This window comes from Somniosus microcephalus, chromosome 12 (assembly GCF_052327205.1).
Source record: "Somniosus microcephalus isolate GS21.2 chromosome 12, FLI_Smic_1.0, whole genome shotgun sequence".
In the NCBI taxonomy this organism is placed as follows: domain Eukaryota; kingdom Metazoa; phylum Chordata; class Chondrichthyes; order Squaliformes; family Somniosidae; genus Somniosus; species Somniosus microcephalus.
Genome location: NC_140998.1, coordinates 209,918,235 through 209,945,620, shown reverse-complemented (window position 1 = coordinate 209,945,620; position 27,386 = coordinate 209,918,235). Strand labels below are relative to the sequence as shown.

General features: G+C 52.5%; 2 protein-coding genes across 5 annotated transcripts in view; both read right to left on the bottom strand.

Moving 5' to 3' along the window:
* LOC147109995 (serine protease 1-like) overlaps window positions 1-18,578 on the bottom strand; it is a 64,785-nt gene extending 46,207 nt beyond the window's left edge. Inside the window, exons 1-2 of the mRNA XM_086003989.1 lie at window positions 18,345-18,578; window positions 10,096-10,255 (exon numbers count right to left, since the gene is read on the bottom strand). Coding sequence (XP_085860115.1) covers window positions 10,096-10,255; window positions 18,345-18,399 — 215 coding nt within the window. The 5' untranslated portion in view covers window positions 18,400-18,578. The remainder of the gene's footprint in view (window positions 1-10,095; window positions 10,256-18,344) is intronic.
* A 4,198-nt stretch (window positions 18,579-22,776) lies between these two features.
* The window catches only part of apoc2 (apolipoprotein C-II), a 66,340-nt gene continuing 61,730 nt past the window's right edge, over window positions 22,777-27,386 (bottom strand). For all 4 annotated transcript variants that reach the window (XM_086003988.1, XM_086003985.1, XM_086003987.1 and 1 more), the window contains one exon: window positions 22,777-23,105. In XM_086003988.1, coding sequence (XP_085860114.1) covers window positions 23,027-23,105 — 79 coding nt within the window. In that variant the 3' untranslated portion in view covers window positions 22,777-23,026. The remainder of the gene's footprint in view (window positions 23,106-27,386) is intronic.

Here is a 27,386-nt window from a genome sequence, read left to right as displayed (position 1 = left end):
TTGGATTTTGTCCGAAAAATGAGGAATCCATTTAGCGTAGTATGCAAACAGACCGAGAGCCCGACGTAAAGAAGCCGGATTCTTAGGTGACGGGAGCTCTTGGAGCGGGCGAAGTCTTTCTGGGTCTGGCTTAATGATACCATTGCCTACGCAGTAGCCAAGGATGTTGATGGTCGGTTGCGACTCAACAGATTTGGATTCATTCAGGGTCAAATTACGGCGATGGAGGGCATCCCGAAATTTTTGGAGGTTGGAGTCGTGTTCCTGTTGATCGTGACCTGCAATGGTAATGTTATCAAGATAGGGAAAAGTGTCCCTTAGGTTTTCCTGCTTAACCAGGCCATCCATTGCCCGTTGAAAGACAGCCACTCCATTAGTAACCCCGAATGGGAGGCGACGAAATTGGTACAGCCGTCCATTAGCCTCAAAGGCTGTGTACTGCTTATCTGAGACCTTCAAGGGTAACTGATGATAGGCACTTTTTAAATCGTAAGTTGAGAACACTTTGTATTCGGCCAGTTTATTAACCATATCATCAATGCGTGGCAATGGGTAGGCGTCCAAGTCGGTATATTGATTGATGGTTTGCGAATAATCGATGCATAGTCGCTGTTTGTGAGGTTTTAGAGGGTTCTTGACAATGACGACTTGAGCCCGCCAGGGCGACGAACATGGTTCAATGATATCCTCTGCTAGAAGTCGAGAGATTTCAGCCGCAATAAAAGATTGGTCTTCCTGATTAAAGCGCCGCGATTTCGTTATTATCGGTTGGCATTGAGGCGGAATACTGGCAAATAATGAGGGTTCATCAAGTGAAGCTGCTGATAATGCACAAAATGGTAATTTAGACGGTATATTAGAAATAGTAAGTCCGGGTTTGGATCCACCAAACTCAATGGTGAGTTTCTTATGCTGTTTTTGGAAGTCCAGCCCTAAGAGGAGATCACTACATAAGTCTTTGAGCACCGAAAGTCGAGTGGAGGGATACATACGACCATGAAGTGTCATATCAACAACACAAAAGCCGGAGATTCTGGTATTAAGTGATGACTGGGCCATCGCAATTGCCTGGTCCGATGGGAAGACATGTAGTTTCAATTTCGCAACAATCTGTTCCTTAATGAAACTATCAGTACTTCCTGAGTCAATTAAGGCATCTAAGGTATGCCCTTTAATTGAAATTTTTGTGGCTGCATGAGACAGGTTCTGTGGGCAAGCAGCTGTAATTGGTGTCGTTGCACAGAGAGTGGCTAAAACTCTCGGTGTGCTTCTTCGGGAGAGAGCTCGAGAGGAAGCTTGATAGGTCCTAGCTGGAGCATCTTGATAGGCCCTAATTGGGGCAGTTCGGTAGGCCTTAGCTGGATTGGCCCTCGTAGAGGCCCTTGATAGGCAAACTTTAGCAAAGTGTCCTTTTTTCCCGCAATAACTGCAGATTGCATTGCGAGCAGGGCAGGTTTTCCTAGGGTGAAAAGCATCTCCACAAAAGAAGCATTCCTTCCTAGATTGCCAAGAGGCTGCTAAAGTGGGGTCGTCCTCCTCTTCTTCATCAGAATTATATTCCCCCATGATAGGGTTCACCTGAGACCGCTTGAATTGTCTGGTTGCAGCTACAGCAGCAGATCGAGATCTGGGCAGCTGATAGAGGTCTGCATTTCTCTTTGCCAAATCCAGTGAACAAGCTAGGTCAAAAGCTTTTTGTAGCTCAAGTGTTTTACTTTCTAGTAGACGCTGGCGTATAAATGGAGAGGCAATCCCGCAGATGAAAGCATCACGAATCATTTCTTGGCGGTACAGCTCAGCTGAGGCTGCCTGAAAGTTACAATCTACGCTGAGCCTGCGAAGTTCTTGCAGGAATTCGTCAATTGATTCCCCTGGCCCTTGTCGGGCTGTGGCCAGTAGATGTCTAGCATAGACCTCATTTGGGGTCTTCGCATACAGTTTCTTAAGTGCCCGAATCACCTCTTCGTAATTATCCCATTCATCAACATATTCGAACACTTTTGGGGTCACATAATTGACAAGTATCTTCAATTTAGCAGGAGCATCCGCTTTACATTCATCCAGAAAATTCTCAAAAGTACGATACCAATGCTTCCATACCCTGCCAGCTGCTGGTGTATTCGGGTCCAAGTCCAGACGAATAGGTCTAAGGATTTTCTCCATGATGGGTGGTTCCCTGGATCCTTAACTTCCGAGTTTGTCTGAAGGTCTAGTATTTGTCAGTGTATATACTAAGTTACTTAAATTGATGTAAGAAAAAGGAGACTTACCATCAAGTAACTTTAAAGTAAGCTTTAAGTAACTTATAAACACACTATATACACAAGAGAGGTCTTTACCATGCCTCTGGTAGAAGCCTCTTACAATACTGAACAGACCAGTATTTATACCAGTCCAACAGGAAGTGACATATGACAGGAAGTGAGGTATGTACACAGTTCATAGTTCATAGTTCACAGGAAGTGATGACATAACTTCCCGGAAGTTATCATTTTTATCACACCCTGTCCCTGCCTTCTCCCCATACCGCTTGATCCCTTTAGCCTTAAGAAATATATCCAAATCCTTTTTGAATATATTCAATGAATTGGCCTCTACTGCCTTCTGTGGCAGAGAATTCCACAGGTTCACCACTCTCTGGGTGAAGAAATTCCTCCTCATCTCTGTCCTAAATGGCTTATCCCTTATCCTTAGACTGTGACCCCTGGTTCTGGACTCCCCGACCATCGGGAACATCCTTCCTGCATCTAGTCTGTCTAGTCCTGTTAGAATTTTATAAGTTTCAATGAGATCCCCTCTCTTTCTTCTAAACTCCAGCGAGTACAAGCTCAATCGACCCACTCTCTCCTCATACGTCATTCCTGCCAACTCAGGTATCAGCCTGGTGAATCTTCGCTGCACTCCTTCCATGGCAAGAACATACTTCCTCAGATAAGGCAACCAAAACTGCACACAATACTCAAGATGTGGTCTCACCAAGGCCCTGTACAACTGCAGCAAGACATCCTTGTTCCTGTACTCGAACCCTCTCGCTACGAAGGCCAACATACCATTTGCCTTCTTAACCGCCTGCTGCACCTGCATGCTTACCTTCAGCGACTGGTGCACAAGGACGCCCAGGTCTCGTTCCCCTTCTCCCAATCTATTGCCATTCAGATAATAATCTGCCTTCTTGTTTTTGACACCAAAGTGGATAACTTCGCATTTATCCACGTTATATTGCATCTGCCATGCTTCTGCCCAATCACCCAACCTGTCCAAATCATACTAGAGTTTCTCGGCATCCTCCTCACAGCACACACGCCCACCCAGCTTTGTGTCGTCTGCAAACTTGGAGATATTACATCTAGTTCCCTCATCCAGATCATTAATATATATTGTGAATAGCTGGGGTCCAAGGACCGATCCCTGCGGTACCCCACTAGTCACTGCCTGCCACTCGGAAAAAGAGCCGTTTATTCCAACTCTTTGCTTTCTGTCTGCCAACCAGTTCTCTATCCAAGGCAATACCTTGCCCCCAATCCCATGTGCCTTAACTTTACACGCTAATCTCTTATGTGGGACCTTATCGAAAGCCTTTTGAAAGTCCAAATACACCACATCCACTGGTTCTCCCTTATCTATTTTATCAGTTACATCCTCAAAAAATTCCAGTAGATTAGTCAAGCACGATTTACTTTTTGTAAATCCATGTTGACTTTGTCCGATCCGGTCACTGCTTTCCAAGTGCTCTGCTATTACATCTTTTATAATGGACTCTAGCATTTTCCCCACTACTGGTCTGTAATTCCCCGTTTTCTCTCTACCACCTTTTTTGAATAGTGGGGTAACATTAGCTGCCCGCCAATCCATGGGTACTGTTCCAGAGTCTATCGAATTTTGGAAGATGACCAGCAATGCATCTACTATTTCTAGGGCCACTTCCTTAAGTACCCTAGGATGTAGATTATCAGGCCCTGGGGATTTATCGGCCTTCAATCCCGTCAATTTCTCTAACAAGATAGGAGCAGGAGGAGGCCCATTCAGCTCCTCGAGCCTGTTACACAGGAACAGGAGGAGGCCCATTCAGCCCCTCGAGCCTGTTACACAGGAACAGGAGGAGGCCCATTCAGCCCCTCGAGCCTGTTACATAGGAACAGGAGGAGGCCCATTCAGCCCCCCTCTGGCCTGTTACACAGGAAGAGGAGGAGGCCCATTCAGCCCCTCGAGCCTGTTACACAGGAACAGGAGGAGGCCCATTCAGCCCCACTCTGGCCTGTTACATAGGAACAGGAGGAGGCCCATTCAGCCCCTCGAGCCTGTTACACAGGAACAGGAAGAGGCCCATTCAGCCCCACTCTGGCCTGTTACACAGGAACAGGAAGAGGCCCATTCAGCCCCTCGAGCCTGTTACACAGGAACAGGAGGAGGTCATTCAGCCCTTCGAGCCTGCTCCGCCATTTAATGAGATCATGGCTGATCATCCAAATTCAGTACCCTGTCCCTGCTTTCTCCCCATATCCCTTGATCCCTTTAGCCTTAAGAAATATATCTAACTCCTTCTTGAATATATTTAATGAATTGGCCTCTACTGCCTTGTGTGGTAGAGAATTCCACAGGTTCACCACTCTCTGGGTGAAGAAATTCCTCCTCATCTCAGTCCTAAATGGCTTACCCCTTATCCTTAGACTGTAACCCCTGGTTCTGGACTCCCCGGCCATCGGGAACATCCTTCCTGCATCTAGTCTGTCTAGTCCTGTTTGAATTTTATAGGTTTCGATGAGATCCCCTCTCATTCTTCTACACTCCAGCGAGTATTGTTGTGTATGTACCTTTAAGAGAATAACTGGTCTCAGACTGCAGTACCGGCAGTGACCACCCCTGTATAAAAGGCACTACTGAGCTTCTGTAGTTTCAGTTTTCCCGATTGACTTCAATCAGTAAAGACTTGTTTTGTTCAACTCCTGCTGTCCGTGTCTCAATCATTCACGGACATAATACTGGCGACGAGCAGATACGAACTTACCTACAGTCTGCACCACCTCCTGGGATCCATTCCTGCAGCGAAGTGAGCAGAGGTCGAGGCCAGAAGGAAGAAAGAGGCAGTAGAAACGGGCGTTGACCGTGGGCATCCGCCCCTGTGTTAGCGGAGTTGAAGATTGCTGGAGAAGCTGTCGAAAGCGGGGCCTGGTTCCTGTCGACGGTGCTTCAGCTAATCGGGCTGGTGGCAGGTAGTACACTGATCCTTCCTGGGCTGCGGCGTTCGCGAACTCGAGCGGGTGGCTTGCAACGGGGCCAAGCAGCGTTGTCGGGAAGAGGAGAGAGAGAGGGTGGAGCACACAGGGCGCGGCCGGTGCTACGAAGCCGGGCTGCAGATAGACCCGAGAAGAGGGAGGCAAGAGTCCCAAAGGGTTGTTCCACGACGGGAAAATAATAAAAAAAGAAATATTAAACGCGCAAGAAACCGCGAGGAGCTGCAGGTTGCAATGGGAACCGCAGAAAGCAGCGCTAGCAATAGCGGGGAAGAAGGCAAAGCGCGGGAGGCGCCATCTTAATCAGCGGGGAAGAAGGCAAAGCGCGGGAGGTGCCATTTTGTTAAATCGGGGAAGAAGGCAAAGCGCGGGAGGCGCCATTTTAGATTTTCAAGATGCCGAAGACTGACTGTATCACTGCCTTTGATAATACAATAGAGGACTGGACCACGTATGTGGAAAGAGTCGAGGTATATTGCGAGGCAAACGAAATAGCCGATGAGAAAAAGGCATCGGTATTGCTAAACTTAATGGGCGCTAGAACGTACGGCCTATTGCGGGACCTGATTACTCCAGCCAAACCGAAGGCGAAGAGTTTTAATGAAATTGTTGCTGTCCTACAGGAACACCTAAACCCTGCACCGCTGTTGATAGCAGAAAGATTTAAATTCCACAGGAGAACTCAGCATAAAGATGAGAGCAATGCCGAGTACCTTACGGTACTACGCAAGCTATCAAAGCACTGCCAGTTCGGAGCAGGACTGGCAGATATCCTATGGGACAAATTTGTCTGTGGACTCCTGAGTGAAGGAACACAGAAGAAGTTACTCTCAGAGAAAGAGCTGACGCTAGATAAGGCTTTCAGCGTGGCAGTATCGTACGAAGCAGCAGCCAGGGGAGCTGCGGAAATTCAACAAAAGCCACAGGAATACGGCACCCACGAAATGACACGGGGATTTGCAAAATGTTATCGCTGCGGCAGAACTAACCATGACCAGAAGGACTGCTGGTCCAAAGACAAAATATGCAGGCAATGCGGAAAGATGGGACACATTGCACGAGTTTGCAGGTCTGGGAAGAAGACCAGCGACAACAAAAAGGCTACTAAGGAACCGTACAAGAAAGTACAAAAGATGACGGACAGTAGTTCCGAAGACCAGATGAGCGATAGTGAATCCGGGAACAGGAGACTGAGCTGTCTCAAACTTCACAATGTAATCGCAAAAGAGGATCACCGAACCATTTGGGTCACCCTCACGATAGCAGGGTCCCAAGTTAAAATGGAATTGGATACAGGATCAGTGCTAACCGTCATGAATCGACGAGACTATGAGCGGCTATTCTCACACATACCCTTGAGAGAGACATCCATCGTCTTGACGACGTATACGGGGCAAAAAGTATACCCCAGCGGAAAAATAAGGGTGCCTGTCGAATACAACGGCAAGAAAATACGGAAATTGTACCTCTACATTCTGCAAAATGGTGGACCACCGTTATTGGGACGTGAATGGATCAGGAAGATAAGCTTAGATTGGCACTCCATTCATGCAATGACGGTGGACGGTAAAAAAGATGACGACGTCACTCCTGGACGATTGTCAACAATCTTAGCTAACGCCAAAGAGGTATTTCAACAAGAACTGGGCACGCTTAAAGGCGTAACCGCCTCGATAAAAATAGAACAGAATGCAATTCCCAAGTTTTTCAAAGCAAGACCGGTGCCATATGCAATTTGCCCAGCCGTCGAGGCAGAGCTGGAGAATCTGGAGAAGGCAGACGTGTTGTCTAAGATCGACTGGAGCGAGTGGGCGACACCCATCGTTCCTGTCATGAAGAAAACGTTAAGCAATAAGTCTGAGGAGCCAAGGAAGGTTCGCATCTGTGAGGATTTCAAGGTGACGGTGAACCCTGTCCTTCACACAGTACAATATCCTCTTCCAAGGATAGAAGACATCTTCGCCTCACTGTCTGGAGGGAAGCGTTTTACAAAAATTGACCTAGCAGAAGCATATTTGCAGATGGAGGTTGAAGAATCCTCTAGGAAGTATCTCACGATAAACACTCACAAAGGTCTTTACCAGTATCATCGATTGGTATTCGGAGTAGCATCGGCTCCGGCGATATGGCAAAGAGCGATGGAACAAGTGCTGCAAGGGATTCCGGGGACTCAGTGTTACTTGGACGACATCCCTGTGACAGGTGAAGATGACAGTGAACACCTTAACAACCTAGAACAGGTGCTCACTAGACTACGGGAACATGGGCTACGAGCCAACCGCCCCAAGTACGAGTTTTTTAAGAAACAGATATCGTATTGTGGCCACGTGATTGATGAAGAGGGGTTACATAAGTCCCCTGACAAAATTGAAGCGGTTGCTAAGGCCCCAGCGCCTGAAAATGTGTCGCAACTAAGGTCATTCCTCGGATTGGTGAATTACTACCATAAGTTTTTGCCGAATTTGTCGACAATTCTGCACCCACTGAACGCCCTGCTACGAACAGGAGTAGCATGCAAATGGAGCAATGACTGTAAGCGGGCCTTTCAGAAGAGTAAGGACTTAATCACTTCAAGAGAAGTATTGGCTCACTACAACCCAGCACTGCCGATCAGACTGGCGTGTGATGCGTCTCCCTACGGCATTGGGGCGGTACTGTCACATAAATTCCTTGATGGTTTAGAGAGGCCGATAGCTTTTGCGTCACGCTCGTTAACTTCTGTCGAGCGTAACTACGCCCAGATTGACAGAGAGGCCCTCAGCCTAGTGTGGGGGTGAAGAAGTTCAATCACTACCTGCACGGTCAAAAATTTACTCTACTAACCGATCATCAACCTCTTGTCTCCATTTTCAACCCTCAGAAGGGCGTACCGATAATGACAGTACAACGGCTGCAGAGGTTGTCCCTTTTCCTAGGGGCACACCAATATGACATCGAGTACAAAGGAACTAAATAGCATGGGAATGCTGATGGATTGTCACGCCTACCATTGCCGATGGTGGAAGAAGAAGACCTTGCAGTGGATCCAATGGAGTTATTCCACTTGACCATAGTCGAATGTCTCCCTGTGACGAATGCAAACATAGAAAAGGAAACACGGAATGACCCGACACTATCACGGGTCTATGATTTAATGGTGAAGGGATGGCCAGCACATGGCGAACCACTGCTGCCAGCATTCTCGCCGAGAAGAGAACAGCTGTCAGTGTGCAGAGGAACCTTGATGTGTGGATCCAGAGTAGTAATTCCACCTAAGTTGACGGATAGCGTGCTCAATGAGCTTCATGAGGGTCATTTGGGTGGGGTAAAAATGAAGAACTTAGCCAGAGCGTTTGTGTGGTGGCCGGGAATCGATAGAGAAATCGAGGAGATGACCAAGACCTGTGCAGGATGCCAGAAGGTCCAAAACGCCCCACCACAAGCTCCTCTGCATCCATGGGAGTGGCCCTCATCTCCATGGCAAAGGGTGCACATTGATTTTGCTGGTCCCTTCATGGACTCGATGTTTTTAATTGCAGTGGATGCACATTCAAAGTGGCCAGAGGTAATAAAAATGTCCTCAACCACCACGGAAAAAACTATCACAGTTTTACGAACCATATTCGCCAGGAATGGGCTGCCTCAACAGATTTGCTCTGACAATGGACCACAGTTTCTGTCTGAAGAGTTTCGGAGGTTCTTAAAGAACTACACATTACACATCTGCCCCATATCATCCAGCCACTAATGGATTGGCCGAGAGATTTGTTCAAACATTCAAGAAGGCTATCAAGGCAATGTGTAATGAAGATATACCCCTACAACACAAGGTGGACAACTTCTTGTTTGCCTACCAGAATGTGACACATGCGGTTACCAACCAAACTCCAGCCATGATGTTCTTCAATCGAAGACTACGATGCCGCTTGGATTTGGTTAAGCCAAACGTCCGAAGAGATGTGGAGAACAGGCAGTTTCAGAATATGAATGAAAGGCTGACCAGGAGTTTTAAGATAGGTCAACCAGTTTTGGCCCGGGACTACCGCACTGAGAAATGGCAGCCAGGAGCGATTTGTACACGGCAAGGACCTCTCATGTATACCGTGGACGTTGGAGAGAGCATTGTAAGACGCCATGCTGACCAGATTCTAGAGTCACTGGAAAACGTCAACTCCACACCACGATCTGATACACCTGACAATGGAATCGACGTTCCAATTGCAGCTACCGCAGAATCGGTGATATTGGAAGCAGATGAACCAAACAACGACATTGATCCCGACTCAACCTTGCCAGAAGAACCTGATACCCCAAAGAGGCGTTATCCAGACAGAATCAGGAAGCCTCCTCAAAGACTGAACTTATAATTGCTTAAACTTAACCAATGTATCTAGCAACCGTAATTGTGATTGTAATTCGTTATCATTTAGTTGTTAAATGAATGTTATGTACTGTTTATCTAAAAGGGGAGGAATTGTTGTGTATGTACCTTTAAGAGAATAACTGGTCTCAGACTGCAGTACCGGCAGTGACCACCACTGTATAAAAGGTGCTAGTGAGCCTATGTAGTTTCAGTTTTCCCGATTGACTTCAATCAGTAAAGACTTGTTTTGTTCAACTCCTGCTGTCCGTGTCTCAATCATTCACGGACATAATAAGTATAAGCCCAATCGACCCAATCTCTCCTCATACGTCATTCCTGCCATCCCAGGTATCAGTCTGGTGAATCTTTGCTGCACTCCCTCCATGACAAGAACATCCTTCCTCAGATAAGGCGACCAAAACTGCACACAATACTCAAGGTGTGGTCTGTGTTGGACGGGGCGAGAGCTGGGTACCGTCAGCGTGTGAAGCCGTGGAGGAGGGTTGCGTTCCAGCAGCTTACCGTAAGTAGCAGTGAGCTGCCGAGAGGATCCACTCTGTGTTGAGGAGAGATGCTCCACACCGTGGTCTCCGGAACCCCGTTATGTAGACCTGGTACGGAAGACTGTGAGGGACACACTCGTAGCCAGCGACTACTTTGTCGCCGCCGGAACAGGAGGCAACTGAAAGCAGAAATATGGGGAGAAGAATTTAGGAACATTGGAACAGGGGGAGGCCATTCAGCCCCTCAAGCCTGTTCCGTCATTCAATGAGATGCTTTCTCTCTATCTACCCTATCAGTTCCCCTTAATACCGCAAAGTTTTCAAGATATTAAGGGGGAACTGATAGGGTAGATAGAGAGAAACTATTTCCGCTGGTTGGGGATTCTAGGACTAGGGGGCAGAGTCTAAAAATTAGAGCCAGACCTTTCAGGAGTGAAGTTCGGAAACACTTCTACACACAAAGGGTGGTAGAAGTTTGGAACTCTCTTCCGCAAATGGCAATTGATGCTGGGGTCAATTGTTAATTTTAAATCTGAGATCGATAGATTTCTGTTAACCAAAGGTATTAAGGGATATGGGGCAAAGGCGGGTAGATGGAGTTAGGTCACAGATCAACCATGATCTCATTGAATAGCGGAACAGGCTCGAGGGGCTGAATGGGCCACCTCCTGTTCCTGTGTAACAGGCTCGAGGGGCTGAATTGGCCTCCTCCTGTTCCTGTGTGACAGGCTCGAGGGGCTGAATGGGCCTCCTCCTGTTCCTGTGTAACAGGCTCGAGGGGCTGAATGGGCCTCCTCCTGTTCCTATGTAACAGGCTCGAGGGGCTGAATGGGCCTCCCCCTGTTCCTGTGTGACAGGCTCGAGGGGCTGAATGGGCCTCCTCCTGTTCCTGTGTAACAGGCTCGAGGGGCTGAATGGGCCTCCTCCTGTTCCTATGTAACAGGCTCGAGGGGCTGAATGGGCCTCCCCCTGTTCCTGTGTGACAGGCTCGAGGGGCTGAATGGGCCTCCTCCTGTTTCTGTGTAACAGGCTCGAGGGGCTGAATGGGCCTCCTCCTGTTCCTATGGTAACAGGCTCGAGGGGCTGGACGGGCCTCCTCCTCTTCCTATGTTCATATCATGTCTGATCTGTATCTTAACTCCATTTAACCGCCTCAGCCCCATATCTTACCTTACCTAAAGATTAATCCCAGCCTTGACATTTTCAATTGACCTCCAGCCGCAAAAGCTTTTTGGGGGGAGAGAGTTCCAGATTTCCACCACCCTTTGTGTGAAGAAGTGCTTCCTGACATCACCCCTGAACGGCCTGGCTCTAATTTTAAGGTTCTGCCCCCCTTGTTCTGGACTCCCCCCACCAGAGGAAATAGTTTCTCTCTCTCTACCCTGTCGAATCCTTTAATCATCTCCAACACCTCGATTAGATCGCCCCTTAATCTTCTAAACTCGAGGGAGGACAATCCTAGTCTGGGCCAACCTGTCCTTGTGATTTAACCCTTTTAGCCCCGGATTTCATTCTGGGCAATCTGCACTACACTCTCTCCAAGGCCACGATATCCTGCCTGATAGAAAAAGGATGACTTTAACACAAGGACTGAAGTGCGACTGGGTGCCGTGATCCAGCCTGCCCGCTAACCTCAGCTCACCTGAAGGCTACAGGTAGCTTTTATTCAACATGCGCATCGCCACAGGAGCCAGTCTAGCCCCACCAAAACGTTCAAGGAATCATAGAAAGTTACAGCACGGGAGGAGGCCATTCGACCCACCGTGTCCGTGCCGGCCCAATGAGCTCTCCAGTCTAATCCCACTTTCCAGCTCTCGGTCCATGGCCCTGCAGGTTACGGCACTTCAAGGGCATATCCAAGAACTTTTTAAATGTGATGAGGGTTTCTGCCTCTCCCACCCTTTCAGGCAGTGAGTTCCAGACCCCCACCACCCTCTGGGTGAAAAAAGTTCTCCTCAACTCCCCTCTAATCCTTCCACCAATTACTTTCAATCTCTGCCCCCTGGTTATTGACCTCTCTGCTCGGGGAAATAGGTCCTTCCTATCCACTCTATCTAAGCCCCTCATAAATTTAGACACCCCAAAGCCTTTCCACCATCTACAAGGCACAAGTCAGGAGTGTGATGGAATACTCTCCACTTGCCTGGATGAGTGCAGCTCCAACAACACTCGAGAAGCTCGACACCATCCAGGACAAAGCAGCCCCGCTTGATCGGCACCCCATCCACCACCTTAAACATTCACTCCCTCCACCACCGGCGCACCGTGGCTGCAGTGTGTACCATCTACAAGATGCACTGCAGCAACTCGCCAAGGCTTCTTCGGCAGCACCTCCCAAACCCGCCACCTCTTCCACCTAGAAGGACAAGGGCAGCAGGCGCATGGGAACACCACCACCTCCAAGTTCCCCTCCAAGTCACACACCATCCTGACTTGGAAATATATCGGCCGTTCCTTCATCGTCGCTGGGTCAAAATCCTGGAACTCCCTCCCTAACAGCACTGTGGGAGCACCTTCACCACACGGACTGCAGCGGTTCAAGAAGGCGGCTCACCACCACCTTCTCAAGGGGCAACTAGGGATGGGCAATAAATGCTGGCCTTGCCAGCGACGCCCACATCCCATAAACAAATTTAAAAAAATTAAATCAAGTCTCCCCTCAGCCTCCTCTGTTCCAAAGAAAACAACCCCAGCCTCTCCAATCTTTCCTCATAGCTAAAATTCCCCAGTCCTGGCAACTTCCTCGTAAATCTGCTCTGTACCCTCCCTAGTTCTCGAGATTTTCTTAAAGCGTGACTGTGATTTGATTGACTGGAGACCAGGAACTTTACAACAACAACAACTGGTATTTATATAGCACCTTTAACGCAGTGAAACGTCCCAAGGGACTTCACAGGAGCGATTATCAAACAACAATTTGACCCTGAGCCACATTAGGAGATATTAGGATGGGCGACCAAAAGCTTGGTCAGAGAGGTCGGTTTTAAGGAGCATCTTAAAGGAGGAGAGAGAGGCGGAGAGGTTTAGGGAGGGAATTCCAGAGCTCGGGGCCCAGGCGGCTGAAGGCACGGCCGGCAATGGTGGAGCGATGGAAATCGGGGGATGCGCAAGAGGCCAGAATTGGAGGAGCGCAGAGATCTGGGAGGGTTGTAGGGGCTGGAGGGGGTTACAGAGATAGGGAGGGTTGTAGGGGCTGGAGGAGGTTACAGAGATAGGGAGGGTTGTAGGGGCTGGAGGGGGTTACAGAGATAGGGAGGGTTGTAGGGGCTGGAGGAGGTTACAGAGATAGGGAGGGTTGTAGGGGCTGGAGGGGGTTACAGAGATAGGGAGGGTTGTAGGGGCTGGAGGAGGTTACAGAGATAGGGAGAGTTGTAGGGGCTGGAGGAGGTTACAGAGATAGGGAGGGTTGTAGGGGGCTGGAGGAGGTTACAGAGATAGGGTTGTAGGGGTTGGAGGAGGTTACAGAGATAGGGAGGTTTGTAGGGGCTGGAGGAGGTTACAGAGATAGGGAGGGTTGTAGGGGCTGGAGGAGGCTACAGAGATAGGGAGGGTTGTAGGGGCTGGAGGAGGTTACAGAGATAGGGAGGATTGTAGGGGCTGGAGGAGGTTACCGAGATAGGGAGGGTTGTAGGGGCTGGAGGTGTTTACAGAGGTAGGGAGGGTTGTAGGGGGCTGGAGGAGGTTACAGAGATAGGGAGGGTTGTAGGGGCTGGAGGAGGTTACAGAGATAGGGAGGGTTGTAGGGGCTGGAGGAGGCTACAGAGATAGGGAGGGTTGTAGGGGCTGGAGGAGGTGACAGAGATAGGGAGGGTTGTAGGGGCTGGAGGAGGTTACAGAGATAGGGAGGTTTGTAGGGGCTGGAGGAGGTTACAGAGATAGGGAGGGTTGTAGGGGCTGGAGGAGGCTACAGAGATAGGGAGGGTTGTAGGGGCTGGAGGAGGTTACAGAGATAGGGAGGGTTGTAGGAGGTTACAGAGATAGGGAGGGTTGTAGGGCTGGAGGAGGTTACAGAGATAGGGAGGGTTGTAGGGGCTGGAGGAGGTTACCGAGATAGGGAGGGTTGTAGTGGGCTGGAGGAGGTTACAGAGATAGGGAGGGTTGTAGGGGGCTGGAGGAGGTTACAGAGATAAGGAGGGTTGTCGGGGCTGGAGGAGGTTACAGACATAGGGAGGGTTGTAGGGGGCTGGAGGAGGTTACAGAGATAGGGAGGGTTGTAGGGGGCTGGAGGAGGTTACAGAGATAGGGAGGGTTGTAGGGCTGGAGGGGGTTACAGAGATAGGGAGGGTTGTAGGGGGCTGGAGGTGGTTACAGAGATAAGGAGGGTTGTCGGGGCTGGAGGAGGTTACAGACATAGGGAGGGTTGTAGGGGGCTGGAGGAGGTTACAGAGATAGGGTTGTAGGGGTTGGAGGAGGTTACAGAGATAGGGAGGTTTGTAGGGGCTGGAGGAGGTTACAGAGATAGGGAGGGTTGTAGGGGCTGGAGGAGGCTACAGAGATAGGGAGGGTTGTAGGGGCTGGAGGAGGTTACAGAGATAGGGAGGATTGTAGGGGCTGGAGGAGGTTACCGAGATAGGGAGGGTTGTAGGGGCTGGAGGTGTTTACAGAGGTAGGGAGGGTTGTAGGGGGCTGGAGGAGGTTACAGAGATAGGGAGGGTTGTAGGGGCTGGAGGAGGTTACAGAGATAGGGAGGGTTGTAGGGGCTGGAGGAGGCTACAGAGATAGGGAGGGTTGTAGGGGCTGGAGGAGGTGACAGAGATAGGGAGGGTTGTAGGGGCTGGAGGAGGTTACAGAGATAGGGAGGTTTGTCGGGGCTGGAGGAGGTTACAGAGATAGGGAGGGTTGTAGGGGCTGGAGGAGGCTACAGAGATAGGGAGGGTTGTAGGGGCTGGAGGAGGTTACAGAGATAGGGAGGGTTGTAGGAGGTTACAGAGATAGGGAGGGTTGTAGGGCTGGAGGAGGTTACAGAGATAGGGAGGGTTGTAGGGGCTGGAGGAGGTTACCGAGATAGGGAGGGTTGTAGGGCTGGAGGGGGTTACAGAGATAGGGAGGGTTGTAGGGGGCTGGAGGAGGTTACAGACATAGGGAGGGTTGTAGGGGGCTGGAGGAGGTTACAGAGATAGGGAGGGTTGTAGGGGGCTGGAGGAGGTTACAGAGATAGGGAGGGTTGTAGGGCTGGAGGGGGTTACAGAGATAGGGAGGGTTGTAGGGGGCTGGAGGAGGTTACAGAGATAAGGAGGGTTGTCGGGGCTGGAGGAGGTTACAGACATAGGGAGGGTTGTAGGGGGCTGGAGGAGGTTACAGAGATAGGGAGGGTTGTAGGGGGCTGGAGGAGGTTACAGAGATAGGGAGGGTTGTAGGGCTGGAGGAGGTTACAGAGATAGGGAGGGTTGTAGGGGGCTGGAGGAGGTTACAGAGATAGGGAGGGTTGTAGGGGGCTGGAGGAGGTTACAGAGATAGGGAGGGTTGTAGGGCTGGAGGAGGTTACAGAGATAGGGAGGGTTGTAGGGGGCTGGAGGAGGTTACAGAGATTGGGAGGGTTGTAGGGGGCTGGAGGAGGTTACAGAGATAGGGAGGGTTGTGGGGTTGGAGGAGGTTACAGTGATAGGGAGTGTTGTGGGGTTGGAGGAGGTTACAGAGATAGGGAGTGTTGTGGGGTTGGAGGAGGTTACAGAGATAGGGAGGTGGATGAGGAGACCATGGAGGGATTTGAAAACAAGGATGAGAATTTTAACTGGAGGAGCGCAATAATAAAACAATTAAGATCTCTTAGAATGTAATCTTTACGCAGTATCGCATTCGTGCTAATTCATGCAGCAAGCCTTTGGTCAACACACCCATAATTACCTTTGGGTTGTAAACTAATATGGTAGCTCGGAATTGTATTGCAAAATATTGAACTCATGGTTTATGTACCCCTGAGTCAGAAGATTTTCACTAGCCTTTGTGTGAAGAAGTGCTTCCTGATTTCACTACTGAACGGCCTGGCTCTAATTTTAAGATTACGCCCCCCATATACTTTATTTCCATGATCAGAGGGAATCGTTTCTCTGTAGACAGTTCAGAGATGATTCACGAGGTTGATTCCTGAGATGAGGGGGTTTGACTTATGAGGAAAGGTTGAGCAGGTTGGGCCGATACTCATTGGAGTTTAGAAGAATGAGAGGGGATCTTATTGAAACATAAGATACTGAGGGGGCTCGACAGGGTAGATGCAGAGAGGATGTTTCCCCTCGTGGGGGAATCTAGAACTCGGGGGCATAGTTTCAGAATAAAGGGTCGCCCTTTTAGAACTGAGGTGAGGAGGAATTTCTTCTCTCAGAGGGCCGTAAATCTGTGGAATTCTCTGCCCCAGAGAGCTCTGGAGGCTGGGTCATTAAATACATTTAAGGTGGAGATAGACAGATTTTTGCAAGATAAGGGAGTGAAGGGTTATGGGGAGTGGGCGGGGAAGTGGCTTTGAGCCCAAGATCAGCCATGATCTTATTGAATGGCGGAGCAGGCTCGAGGGGCCAAGTGGTCTATTCCTGCTCCTATTTCTTAAGTTCTTATGTTCTTTTCTACCCCTTTATCATTTTAGATCACCCCTCAACCGAGGCCCTGTCTGCTCTCTCAGTTGGACGTAAAGGATCCCATGGCACTCTTTCGAAGAAGAGCAGGGGGAGTTCTCCCCGGTGTCCTGGGGCAATATTTATCTCTCAAACAACATCACAAAAAAACCATTATCACATTGCTGTTTGTGGGAGCTTGCTGTGCGCAAATTGGCTGCCGCGTTTCCCACATTACAACAGTGACTACACTTCAAAAAGTGCTTCATTGGCTGTGAAGCGCTTTGGGACGTCCTGAGGTTGGGAAAGGCGCTGGAGAAATGAGGCTGCCTCACACTGCTTGGGCCTGGCACAGTGTGGGGTATAACTCCAGTCCCTTGGCCCTCTCTCAGCTCACTTCAGAGTCCCTCCAATGCTATCGGAGAGTGGGGAAAACCTCCACTCATTCTGCAAGCACAGCAAGCGCAGCACCAGCTCCTGGTGGGCAGGGTGCGGTTCGCAGCCTGCAGTATAACTCGGGTTGCCACCCGCACCTCACACTCTGTGGATAGCGAGGTTCGATATGCAGCGTAGCCACAACCTAAACCGGGGCCTTAAAAATGAAAACCAGAATTAGGAGGGGCCTGATTGACATCTATGATGTTTAAAAATTTGTTTATGGGGTGTGGGCGTCACTGGCAATCCCAGTATTTATTGCCCATCCCTAATTGCCCCTTGAGAAGGTGGTGGGCTGCCTTCTCGAACCGCTGCAGTCCGTGTGGTGAAGGTGCTCCCACAGTGCTGTTGGGGAGTTCCAGGATTTTGACCCAGCGACGATGAAGGAACGGCCGATATATTTCCAAGTCAGGGTGGTGTGTGTGACTTGGAGGGGAACTTGGAGGTGGTGGTGTTCCCATGCGCCTGCTGCCCTTGTCCTTCTAGGTGGAAGAGGTCGCGGGTTTGGGAGGTGCTGCCGAAGAAGCCTTGGCGAGTTGCTGCAGTGCATCTTGTAGATGGTACACACTGCAGCCACGGTGCGCCGGCGGTTCAGGCTCCCGACTGTGTGTAAACTCAAAGGGAAACATCCGGTTGCTTAGCGCCCAGGCGCGGCACCGCTGACGCCTCGCACGAAACTCCACGGGAGGATAATGGCGGGGGCTGCCGGTGGCGCCCCGCGGCGCTGGGCCTCCGGCGATGATGTCGTCGCCGTGCGCAGCGCCCCTGCTCGCGCCCCTTGACCTACAGCCGGACGCCATGTCCGACAGGCTCAGGGTGCCGTGTTCGGGGCAGAGTGAATTAAGGGGCAGGTGCGGGGCGGCCATTTTTGTTTGGGCCTTTAATCAGGGGAGGGAGGCCTGCAGTACCGCCGCGCTACGTGCCGACCCGCGTGGCGCTGTTGCGCATAGCGCCGCGACATTCAATGGGAGCGCCCCGAGAGGGAGGTGGACGCTTCCAGTAGCCCCCCGCCTCCTGCTTGGGCCGCTACCATTCAATTTCGGGCGCGGGGGCGCTAACGTTTTCGGGGCGCTACTCTGGCAGAAGTTAGGGGGCACCACCCAATCTTTACCCCAAAGAACCTTAGTGTCAAAGATAATGTTCAGTCAAAACAAGGCTTGCAAACAGCGTAATACTTAGTTACGGAGAGTTGTATCGAGTGCACAGCCCATCTGGTCCGTGCCGGTGTTTATGCTCCACACCAGCCTCCTCTCAGCACCTCGTCATCTCACCCCGTCAACATAATTACCTCCTGCAGCAATCAGCGCAGATAACAAGATAGTCTTCATCCCCGCCGTAAACATCTTCAACTAAAACTGCACCGCCAGGGATAGAGAGCGCGTGGCGGGCTGTTCCTGGGACAGCTCGCCTGGCCGCCGTGCTGACCCTGCTCGATTACACCTTGTACCTTCCGGACCCAGGAGGGACACGTGAGAAACAAGAAAACAGCGGCGTCTCGCTTCAGTCAGTCAGTCTTATCCGGGGCTGACACTGTGCGCACATCGCGGGTCATAAACATGACTCACAGCAAGTGGGAAATCACAGGGCTTCTCTATTGTAGGACGTCAGCGGGTGTTGGTGGGGATCTGGTGAGGCATGATGGGAATGAAAGAAAGAAAGAGAGAGAGAGAGAGAGAGAGAAAGAGAGAGAGAAAGAAAGGAGAGAAAGAAAGAAAGAGAGAAAGAGAGAGAGAGAGAAAGAGAGAGAGAGAGAAAGAGAAAAAGAGAGAAAGAAAGAATGAGAGAACGAGAGAAAGAAAGTGCAGTCACTGAACAGCAATGTTTTAGGGATGATTGAGGGATTGGGCCAGGACACCATAGAATCAGAGAATGGTTACAACACAGAAGGAGGCCATTTGGCCCATCGAGCCCGTGCCGGCTCTCTGCAAGACCACTTCAGCTAGTCCCACTCCCCCGCCCTTTCCCCGTAGCCCTGCAATTTTTTTCCTTCAGGTACTTATCCAACTCCCTTTTGAAAGCCATGGTTAAATCTGCCTCCACCACCCCTTCTTGCAGTGCATTCCAGATCCTGACCACTCGCTGTGTGAAAAGGTTTTCCCTCATGTTGCCTTTGGTTCTTCTGCCAATCACCTTAAATCTGTGTCCTCTGGTTCTCGACCCTTCCGCCAATGGGAACAGTTTCTCTCTATCTACTCTGTCCAGACCCCTCATGATTTTGAACACCTCGATCAAATCTCCTCTCGACCTTCTCTGCTCCAAGGAGAACAACCCCAGCTTCTCCAGTCTCTCCACATCACGGAAGTCCCTCATCCCTGGAACCATTCTCGTAAATCTTTTCTGCACCCTCTCTAAGACATTCACATCCTTGCTAAAGTGCGGGGCCCAGAATTGGACACAATACTCCAGTTGAGGCCGAACCAGTGTTGTATAAAGGTTCATCATAACTTCCTTGTATTTGTACTCTATGCCTCTGTTTATGAAGCTCAGGATCCCGTGTGCTTTTTTAACCGCTTTCTCAACCTGCCCTGCCACCTTCAACGATTTGTGCACACATACCCCCAGGCCTCTCTGTTCATGCACACCAGGGCAGAACTCCCCTGTTCTTCGAAATAGTGGCTGTGGGATCTTTTACGTCCACCTGAGAGAGCAGACGGGGCCTCGGTTTAACATCTCATCTGAAAGACGGCCCCTCCGACACTGCGGCGCTCTCTCATTACTGCCCCTCCGACAGTGCGGCGCTCCCTCAGTACTGCCCCTCCGACAGTGCGGCGCTCCCTCAGTACTGCCCCTCCGACAGTGCAGCGCTCCCTCAGTACTGCCCCTCCGACACTGCTGCGCTCCCTCAGTACTGCCCCTCCGACAGTGCTGTGCTCCCTCAGTACTGAGCCTCCGACAGAGCAGCGCTCCCTCAGTACTTCCCCTCCGACAGTGCGGCGCTCCCTCAGTACTGCCCCTCCAACAGTGCGGCACTCTCTCAGTACTGCCCCTCTGACAGTGCGGCGCTCCCTCTGTACTGCCCCTCCGACAGTGCGGCGCTCCCTCAGTACTGCCCCTCCAACAGTGCAGCACTCCCTCAGTACTGCCCCTCCGACAGTGCGGCGCTCCCTCATCACTGCCCCTCCGACAGTGCAGCGCTCCCTCAGTACGGCCCCTCTGACAGTGCGGCGCTCCCTCAGTACTGCCCCTCCGACAGTGCGGCACTCCCTCAGCACTGCCCCTCTGACAGTGCGGCGCCCTCTCAGTAGTGCACCTCCGACAGTGTGGCGCTCCCTCAGTACTGCCCCTCCAACAGTGCGGCACTCTCTCAGTACTGCCCCTCCGACAGTGCGGCGCTCCCTCAGTACTGCCCCTCCAACAGTGTGGCACTCCCTCTGTACTACCCCTCCGACAGTGCGGCGCTCCCTCAGTACTGCCCCTTCAACAGTGCGGCGCTCCCTCAGTACTGCCCCTCTGACAGTGCGGCGCTCCCTCAGTACTGCCCCTCCGACAGTGCGGCGCTCCCTTAGTACTGACCCTCCGACAGTGCGGCGCTCCCTCAGTACTGCCCCTCCAACAGTGTGGCACTCCCTCTGTACTACCCCTCCGACAGTGCGGCGCTCCCTCAGTACTGCCCCTTCAACAGTGCGGCGCTCCCTCAGTACTGCCCCTCTGACAGTGCGGCGCTCCCTCAGTACTGCCCCTCCGACAGTGCGGCGCTCCCTTAGTACTGACCCTCCGACAGTGCGGCGCTCCCTCAGTACTGTCCCTCTGACAGTGTGGCGCTCCCATAGTACTGCCCCTCCGACAGTGCGGCGCTCCCTCAGTACTGACCCTCCGACAGTGCGGCGCTCCCTCAGTACTGCCCCTCCGACAGTGCGGCGCTCCCTCAGTACTGCCCCTCCGACAGTGCGGCGCTCCCTCAGTACTGCCCCTCCGACAGTGCGGCGCTCCCTCAGTACTGTACCTCCGACAGTGCTGCGCTCCCTCAGTACTGCCCCTCCGACAGTGCGGCGCTCCCTCAGCACTGCACTGGAGTGTCAGCCTAGATTTTTGTGCTCGAGCCTCTGCAGTGGGACTTGAACACATGACCTTCTGACTCAGGGGCGAAGGTGCTGCCCACTGAGCCACGGCTGACGCCAGCGTGTCTAATAGGAGAGCTCTTTCAAAGGGGCGCCACCGGCACAATGGGCCGAATGGCCTCCTCCTGTACTTTAAGCTTCGACGATTCTAGGAGCAGGAGTCGGCCATTCGGCACCTCGAGCCTGCTCTGCCATTCAATATGATCATGTCTGATCCTCTATCTCAATACCATATTCCCGCTCTCTCCCCATACCCCTTGATGCCTTTTGTGTCTAGAAATCTATCGATCTCCTTCTTAAATATATTCAGTGACTTGGCCTCCACAGCCTTCTGTGGTCGAGAATTCCACAGGTTCACCACCCTCTGAGTGAAGACATTTCTCCTCATCTCAGTCCTAAATGTCCTACCCCGTATCCTGAGACTGTGACCCCTCGTTCTAGACCCCCCAGCCAGGGGAAACACCCTCCCTGCATCCAGTCTGTCTAGCCCGGTCAGAATTTTATACGTTACAATGAGATCCCCTCTCATTCTTCTAAACTCTAGTGAATACAGGCCTAGTCGACCCAATCTCTCCTCATACGGCAGTCCTGCCATCCCAGGAATCAGTCTGGTGAACCTTCGCTGCACTCCCTCTATGGCAAGTATATCCTTTCTTAGGTAAGGAGACCAAAACTGCACACAGTACTCCAGGTGTGGTCTCACCAAGGCCCTGTATAACTGTAGTAAGACATCCTTGCTCCTGTACTCAAATCCTCTTGCAATGAAGGCCAACACACCATTTGCCTTCCTAACTGCTTGCTGTACCTGCATGCTTGCTTTGAGTGACTGGTGTACAAGGACACCCAGGTCCCTCTGTACATCAACATTCCCCAATCTATCATCATTTAAATAATACTCTGCCTTCTTTTTCCCACCGAAGTGGATAACTTCACATTTATCCACGTTATACTGCATCTAAGTCAGGACAGAGAAAGCGAAAGAGAATAGAGGTGGGGCTGGAGGCAGAGCGAGAAAGAGCCGGGCCGACACTGCCATCCCAGTGCAAGATCTTCCTCTGCTGGGCTCAGGCCGGAATTACCAGTGCTGGAGGAACCACAGAATCGGAGAATCACACAGCACAGAAGGAGGCCATTCGGCCCATCGTGCCTGTGCCGGCTCTTTAACAGAGTTCTCCAATTAGTCCCACTCTCTCCCTCGCTCTTTCCCCACAGCCCTGGAAATGTTTTTCCTCTTCAAGTATTTGCCCAATTCCCTTTCTGAGTGAAGAAATTTCTCCTCATCTCAGTCCTAAATGTCCGACACCTTATCCTGAGACTGTGACCGCTCGTTCTAGACCCCCCCAGCCAGGGGAAACATCCTCCCTGCATCCAGTCTGTCTAGCCCGGTCAGAATTTTATACGTTTCAATCAGATCCCCTCTCATTCTTCTAAACTCTAGTGAATACAGGCCTAGTCGACCCAATCCCTCCTCATACGACAGTCCTGCCATCCCAGGAATCAGTCTGGTGAACCTTTGCTGCACTCCCTCTATGGCAAGTATATCCTTTCTTAGGTAAGGAGAACAAAACTGCACACAGTACTCCAGGTGTGGTCTCACCAAGGCCCGTCTACTCCCGTCTCTAGTTTAGATGTTCTACGAGACAGAAAGCAGAGAGAGGCAGATCGGCGTTCCTCCTTTATTGCAAGCAGTGGAGAATTCTTACAAGCATTATGTTTAATTATTTAAGAGGTCGCAAGACCACGCGGGAATGACCTTATCGCTGAGGAGTCTTCTAGGAAGCGGTGGCTGGTGTCACTGCAGGCATGAGCGGTTACGGATGGCAGTCAGGTGCCACCCCGATCCAAGGCTTAACCCCAGGATCTCTTGGACGGGCTGGATCACAATCCCATTCCGCCAATCGGAGACTGAAATTCAAATCATGTGCATCACTTGATCCACCAGGATGCCAAAGTAAGTGGATAAGGCTGTTGTACTTCCGTTAAATGCAGCCCTAGCAAAAGGAAATTCAAACAGACGGTTAGTTACAGAGTAAAGCTCCCTCTACACTGTCCCGTCAAACACTCCCAGGGTAGGTACAGCACGGGTTAGATACAGAGTAAAGCTCCCTCTACACTGTCCCATCAAACACTCCCAGGGCAAGTACAGCACGGGTTAGATACAGAGTGAAGCTTCCTCTACACTGTCCCGTCAAACACTCCCAGGGCAGGTACAGCACGGGGTTAGATGCAGAGTAAAGCTCCCTCTACACTGTCCCATCAAACACTCCCAGGGCAGGTACAGCACGGGTTAGATACAGAGCAAAGCTCCCTCTACACTGTCCCGTAAAACACTCCCAGGGCAGGTACAGCACGGGGTTAGATACAGAGTAAAGCTCCCTCTACACTGTCCCATCAAACACCCCCAGGGCAAGTACAGCACAGGTTAGATACAGAGTAAAGCTCCCTCTACACTGTCCCATCAAACACTCCCAGGGCAGGTACAGCACGGGGTTAGATACAGAGTAAAGCTCCCTCTACACCGTCCCATCAAACACTCCCAGGGCAAGTACAGCATGGGTTAGATACAGAGTAAAGCTCCCTCTACACTGTCCCATTAAACACCCCCAGGGCAAGTACAGCACAGGTTAGATACAGAGTAAAGCTCCCTCTACACTGTCCCATCAAACACTCCCAGGGCAGGTACAGCACGGGTTAGATACAGAGTAAAGCTCCATCTACACTGGCACATCAAACACTCCCAGGGCAGGTTCAACACGGGTTAGATACAGAGTAAAGCACCCACTACAATGTCCCTATCAAACACGCCCAGGGCAGGCACAGCACGGGTTAGATACAGAGCAAAGCTCCCTCTACACTGTCCCATCAAACACTCCCAGGGCAGGTACAGCACGGGTTAGATACAGAGTAAAGCTCCCTCTACACTGTCACATCAAACACTCCCAGGGCAGGTACAGCACAGGTTAGATACAGAGTAAAGCTCCCTCTACAATGTCCCATCAAACATTCCCAGGGCACGTGCATCATGGGCTAGTTACAGAGTAAAGCTCCCTCTACACTGTCCCTTCACACACTCCCAGGGCAGGTACAGCACGGGGTTAGATACAGAGTAAAGCTCCCTCTACACTGTCCCATCAAACACTCCCTGGGCAGCTCCAGCACGGGGTTAGTTACAGAGTAAAGCTCCCTCTACACTGTCCCATCAAACACTCCCAGGGCAGGTACAGCACGGGTTAGATACAGAATAAAGCTCCCTCTACACTGTCCCATCAAACACTTCCAGGGCAGGTACAGCACGGTTTAGATACAGATTAAAGCTCCCTCTACACTGTCCCGTCAAACACTCCCAGGGCAGGTACCGCACGGGTTAGATACAGAATAAAGCTCCCTCTACACTGTCCCCATCAAACACTCCCAGGGCAGTTACAGCACGGGTTAGATGCAAAGTAAAGCTCCCTTTACAGTGTCCCAACAAGCACTCCCAGGGCAGGTACAGCATGGGTTGGATACTGAGTAAAGCTCCCTCTACAATATCCCCTCGAACAGGGTGGCACTCCCTCAGTGCAGCCCCTCCGACAGTGCGACGCTCCCTCAGTACTGCCCCTCCGACAGTGCGGCGCTCCCTCAGTACTGCCCCTCCAACAGCGCAGCGCTCCCTCTGTACTGACCCTCCGACAGTTCGGCGCTCCCTCAGCACTGCCCCACCAACAGTGCGGCGCTCCCTCAGTACTGCCCCTCCGACAGTGCAGTGCTCCCGTAGTACTGCCCCTCCAACAGTGCAGCGCTCCCTCAATATTGCCCCTCCGACAGTGCGGCACTCCCTCAGTACTGCCCCTCCGACAGTGCTGCGCTCCCTCAGTACTGCCCTATCGAAAGTGCGGTGGTCCCTCAGTACTGCCGCTCCGACTGTGTGGTGCTCCCTCAGTACTGCCACTCCGACAGTGCGGCGCTCCCTCAGTGCTGCCCCTCCAACAGTGTGGCGCTCCCTCAGTACTGCCCCTCCGACAGTGTGGCGCTACCTCAGTACCGCCCACCGACAGAGCGGCGCTCCCTCAGTACTGAGCCTCTGACAGGGCACCGCTTCCTCAGTACTGCCCCTCCAACAGTGCGGCGCTCCCTCACTACTGCCCCTCCGACAGTGCAGCGCTCCCTCAATATTGCCCCTCCGACTGTGCAGCGCTCCCTCAGTGCTGCCCCTCCGACAGTGCAGTGCTCCCTCAGTGCTGCCCCTCCGACAGTGCGGCGCTCCCTCAGTACTGCCCCTCCGACAGCGCGGCGCTCCCTCAGTGCTGCCCCTCCGACAGTGTTGCGCTCCCTTAGTACTGCCCCTCCGACAGTGCGGCGCTCCCTCAGTACTGACCCTCCGACAGTGCGGCGCTCCCGCGGTACTGCACCTCCAACAGTGCGGCGCTCCATCAGTACCGCCCCTCCGACAATGCGACGCTCCCTCAGTACCGCCCCTCCGACAGTGCGGCGCTCCCTCAGTACCGCCCCTCCGACAGTGCGGTGCTCCCTCAGTATCGCCCCTCCGACAGTGCGGCGCTCCCTCAGTACTGCCCCTCCGACAGTGTGGCGCTCCCTCAGTACTGCCCCTCCGACAGTGCGCCGCTCCCTCAGTACTGCCCCTCTCCATCTGTACTACCACTCTGACAGTGCGGCGTTCCCTCAGCACTGCCCCACCAACAGTGCGGCGCTCCCTCAGTACTGCCCCTCCGACAGTGTGGCGCTCCCTCAGTACTGCCCCTCCGACAGTGCGCCGCTCCCTCAGTACTAACCCACCGACAGTGCGCCACTCAGTAAGTACCGCACCTCTGACAGTGCGGCGCTCCCTCAGTACCACCCCTCCGACAGAGCGGCACTCCCTCAGTACTGAGACTGTGACAGGGCAGCGCTCCCTCAGTACTGCCCCTCCAACAGTGCGGCGCTCCATCAGTGCTGACCCTCCGACAGTGCAGCGCTCCCTCAGCTCTGCCCCACCAAAAGTGCGGCGCTCCTTCAGTACTGCCCCTCCGACAGTGCAGTGCTCCCTTAGTACTGCCCCTCCAACAGCGCAGCACTCCCTCAATATTGCCCCTCCGACAGTGCGGCACTCCCTCAGTACTGCCCCTCCGACAGTGCTGCACTCCCTCAGTACTGCCCCTTCGACAGTGCGGCGCTCCCTCAGCACTGCCCCTCCGACAGTGTGGTGCTCCCTCAGTACTGCCCCTCCAACAGTGCGGCGCCCCATCAGTACAACCCCTCCGACAGTGCGGCGCTCCCTCAGTACCGCCCCTCCGACAGTGCGGCGCTCCCTCAGTACCGCCCCTCCGACAGTGCGGCATTCCCTCAGCACTGCCCCACCAACAGTGCGGCGCTCCCTCAGTACTGCCCCTCCGACAGTGTGACGCTCACTCAGTACTGCCCCTCCGACAGTGCGCCGCTCCCTCAGTACTGACCCACCAACAGTGCGCCGCTCCGTAAGTACCGCCCCTCCGACAGTGCGGCGCTCCCTCAGTACCGCCCCTCCGACAGTGCGGCGCTCCCTCAGTACCGCCCCTCCGACAGTGTGGCGCTCCCTCAGTACTGCCCCTCCGACAAAGCATCACTCCATCAGTACTGAGACTGTGACAGGGCAGAGCTCCCTCAGTACTGCCCCTCCAACACTGTGGCGCTCCATCAGTACTGACACTCTGACAGTGCGGCGCTCCCTCAGCACTGCCCCACCAACAGTGCGGCGCTCCGTAAGCACCGCCCCTCCGACAGTGCGGCGCTCCCTCAGTACCGCACCTCCGACAGTGCGGCGCTCCCTCAGTACCGCCCCTCCGACAGTGTGGCGCTCCCTCAGTACCGCCCCTCCGACAGTGCGGCGCTCCCTCAGTACCGCCCCTCCGACAGTGTGGCGCTCCCTCAGTACTGCCCCTCCGACAAAGCATCACTCCATCAGTACTGAGACTGTGACAGGGCAGAGCTCCCTCAGTACTGCCCCTCCAACACTGTGGCGCTCCATCAGTACTGACACTCTGACAGTGCGGCGCTCCCTCAGCACTGCCCCACCAACAGTGCGGCGCTCCCTCAGTACTGCCCCTCCGACAGTGCAGTGCTCCCTTAGTACTGCCTCTCCAACAGTGCAGCGCTCCCTCAATATTGCACGTCCGACAGTGCGGCACTCCCTCAGTACTGCCCCTCCGACAGTGCTGCGCTCCCTCAGTACTGCCCCTTCGACAGTGCGGCGCTCCCTCAGTACTGCCCCTCCGACAGTGTGGTGCTCCCTCAGTACTGCCCCTCCGACAGTGCGG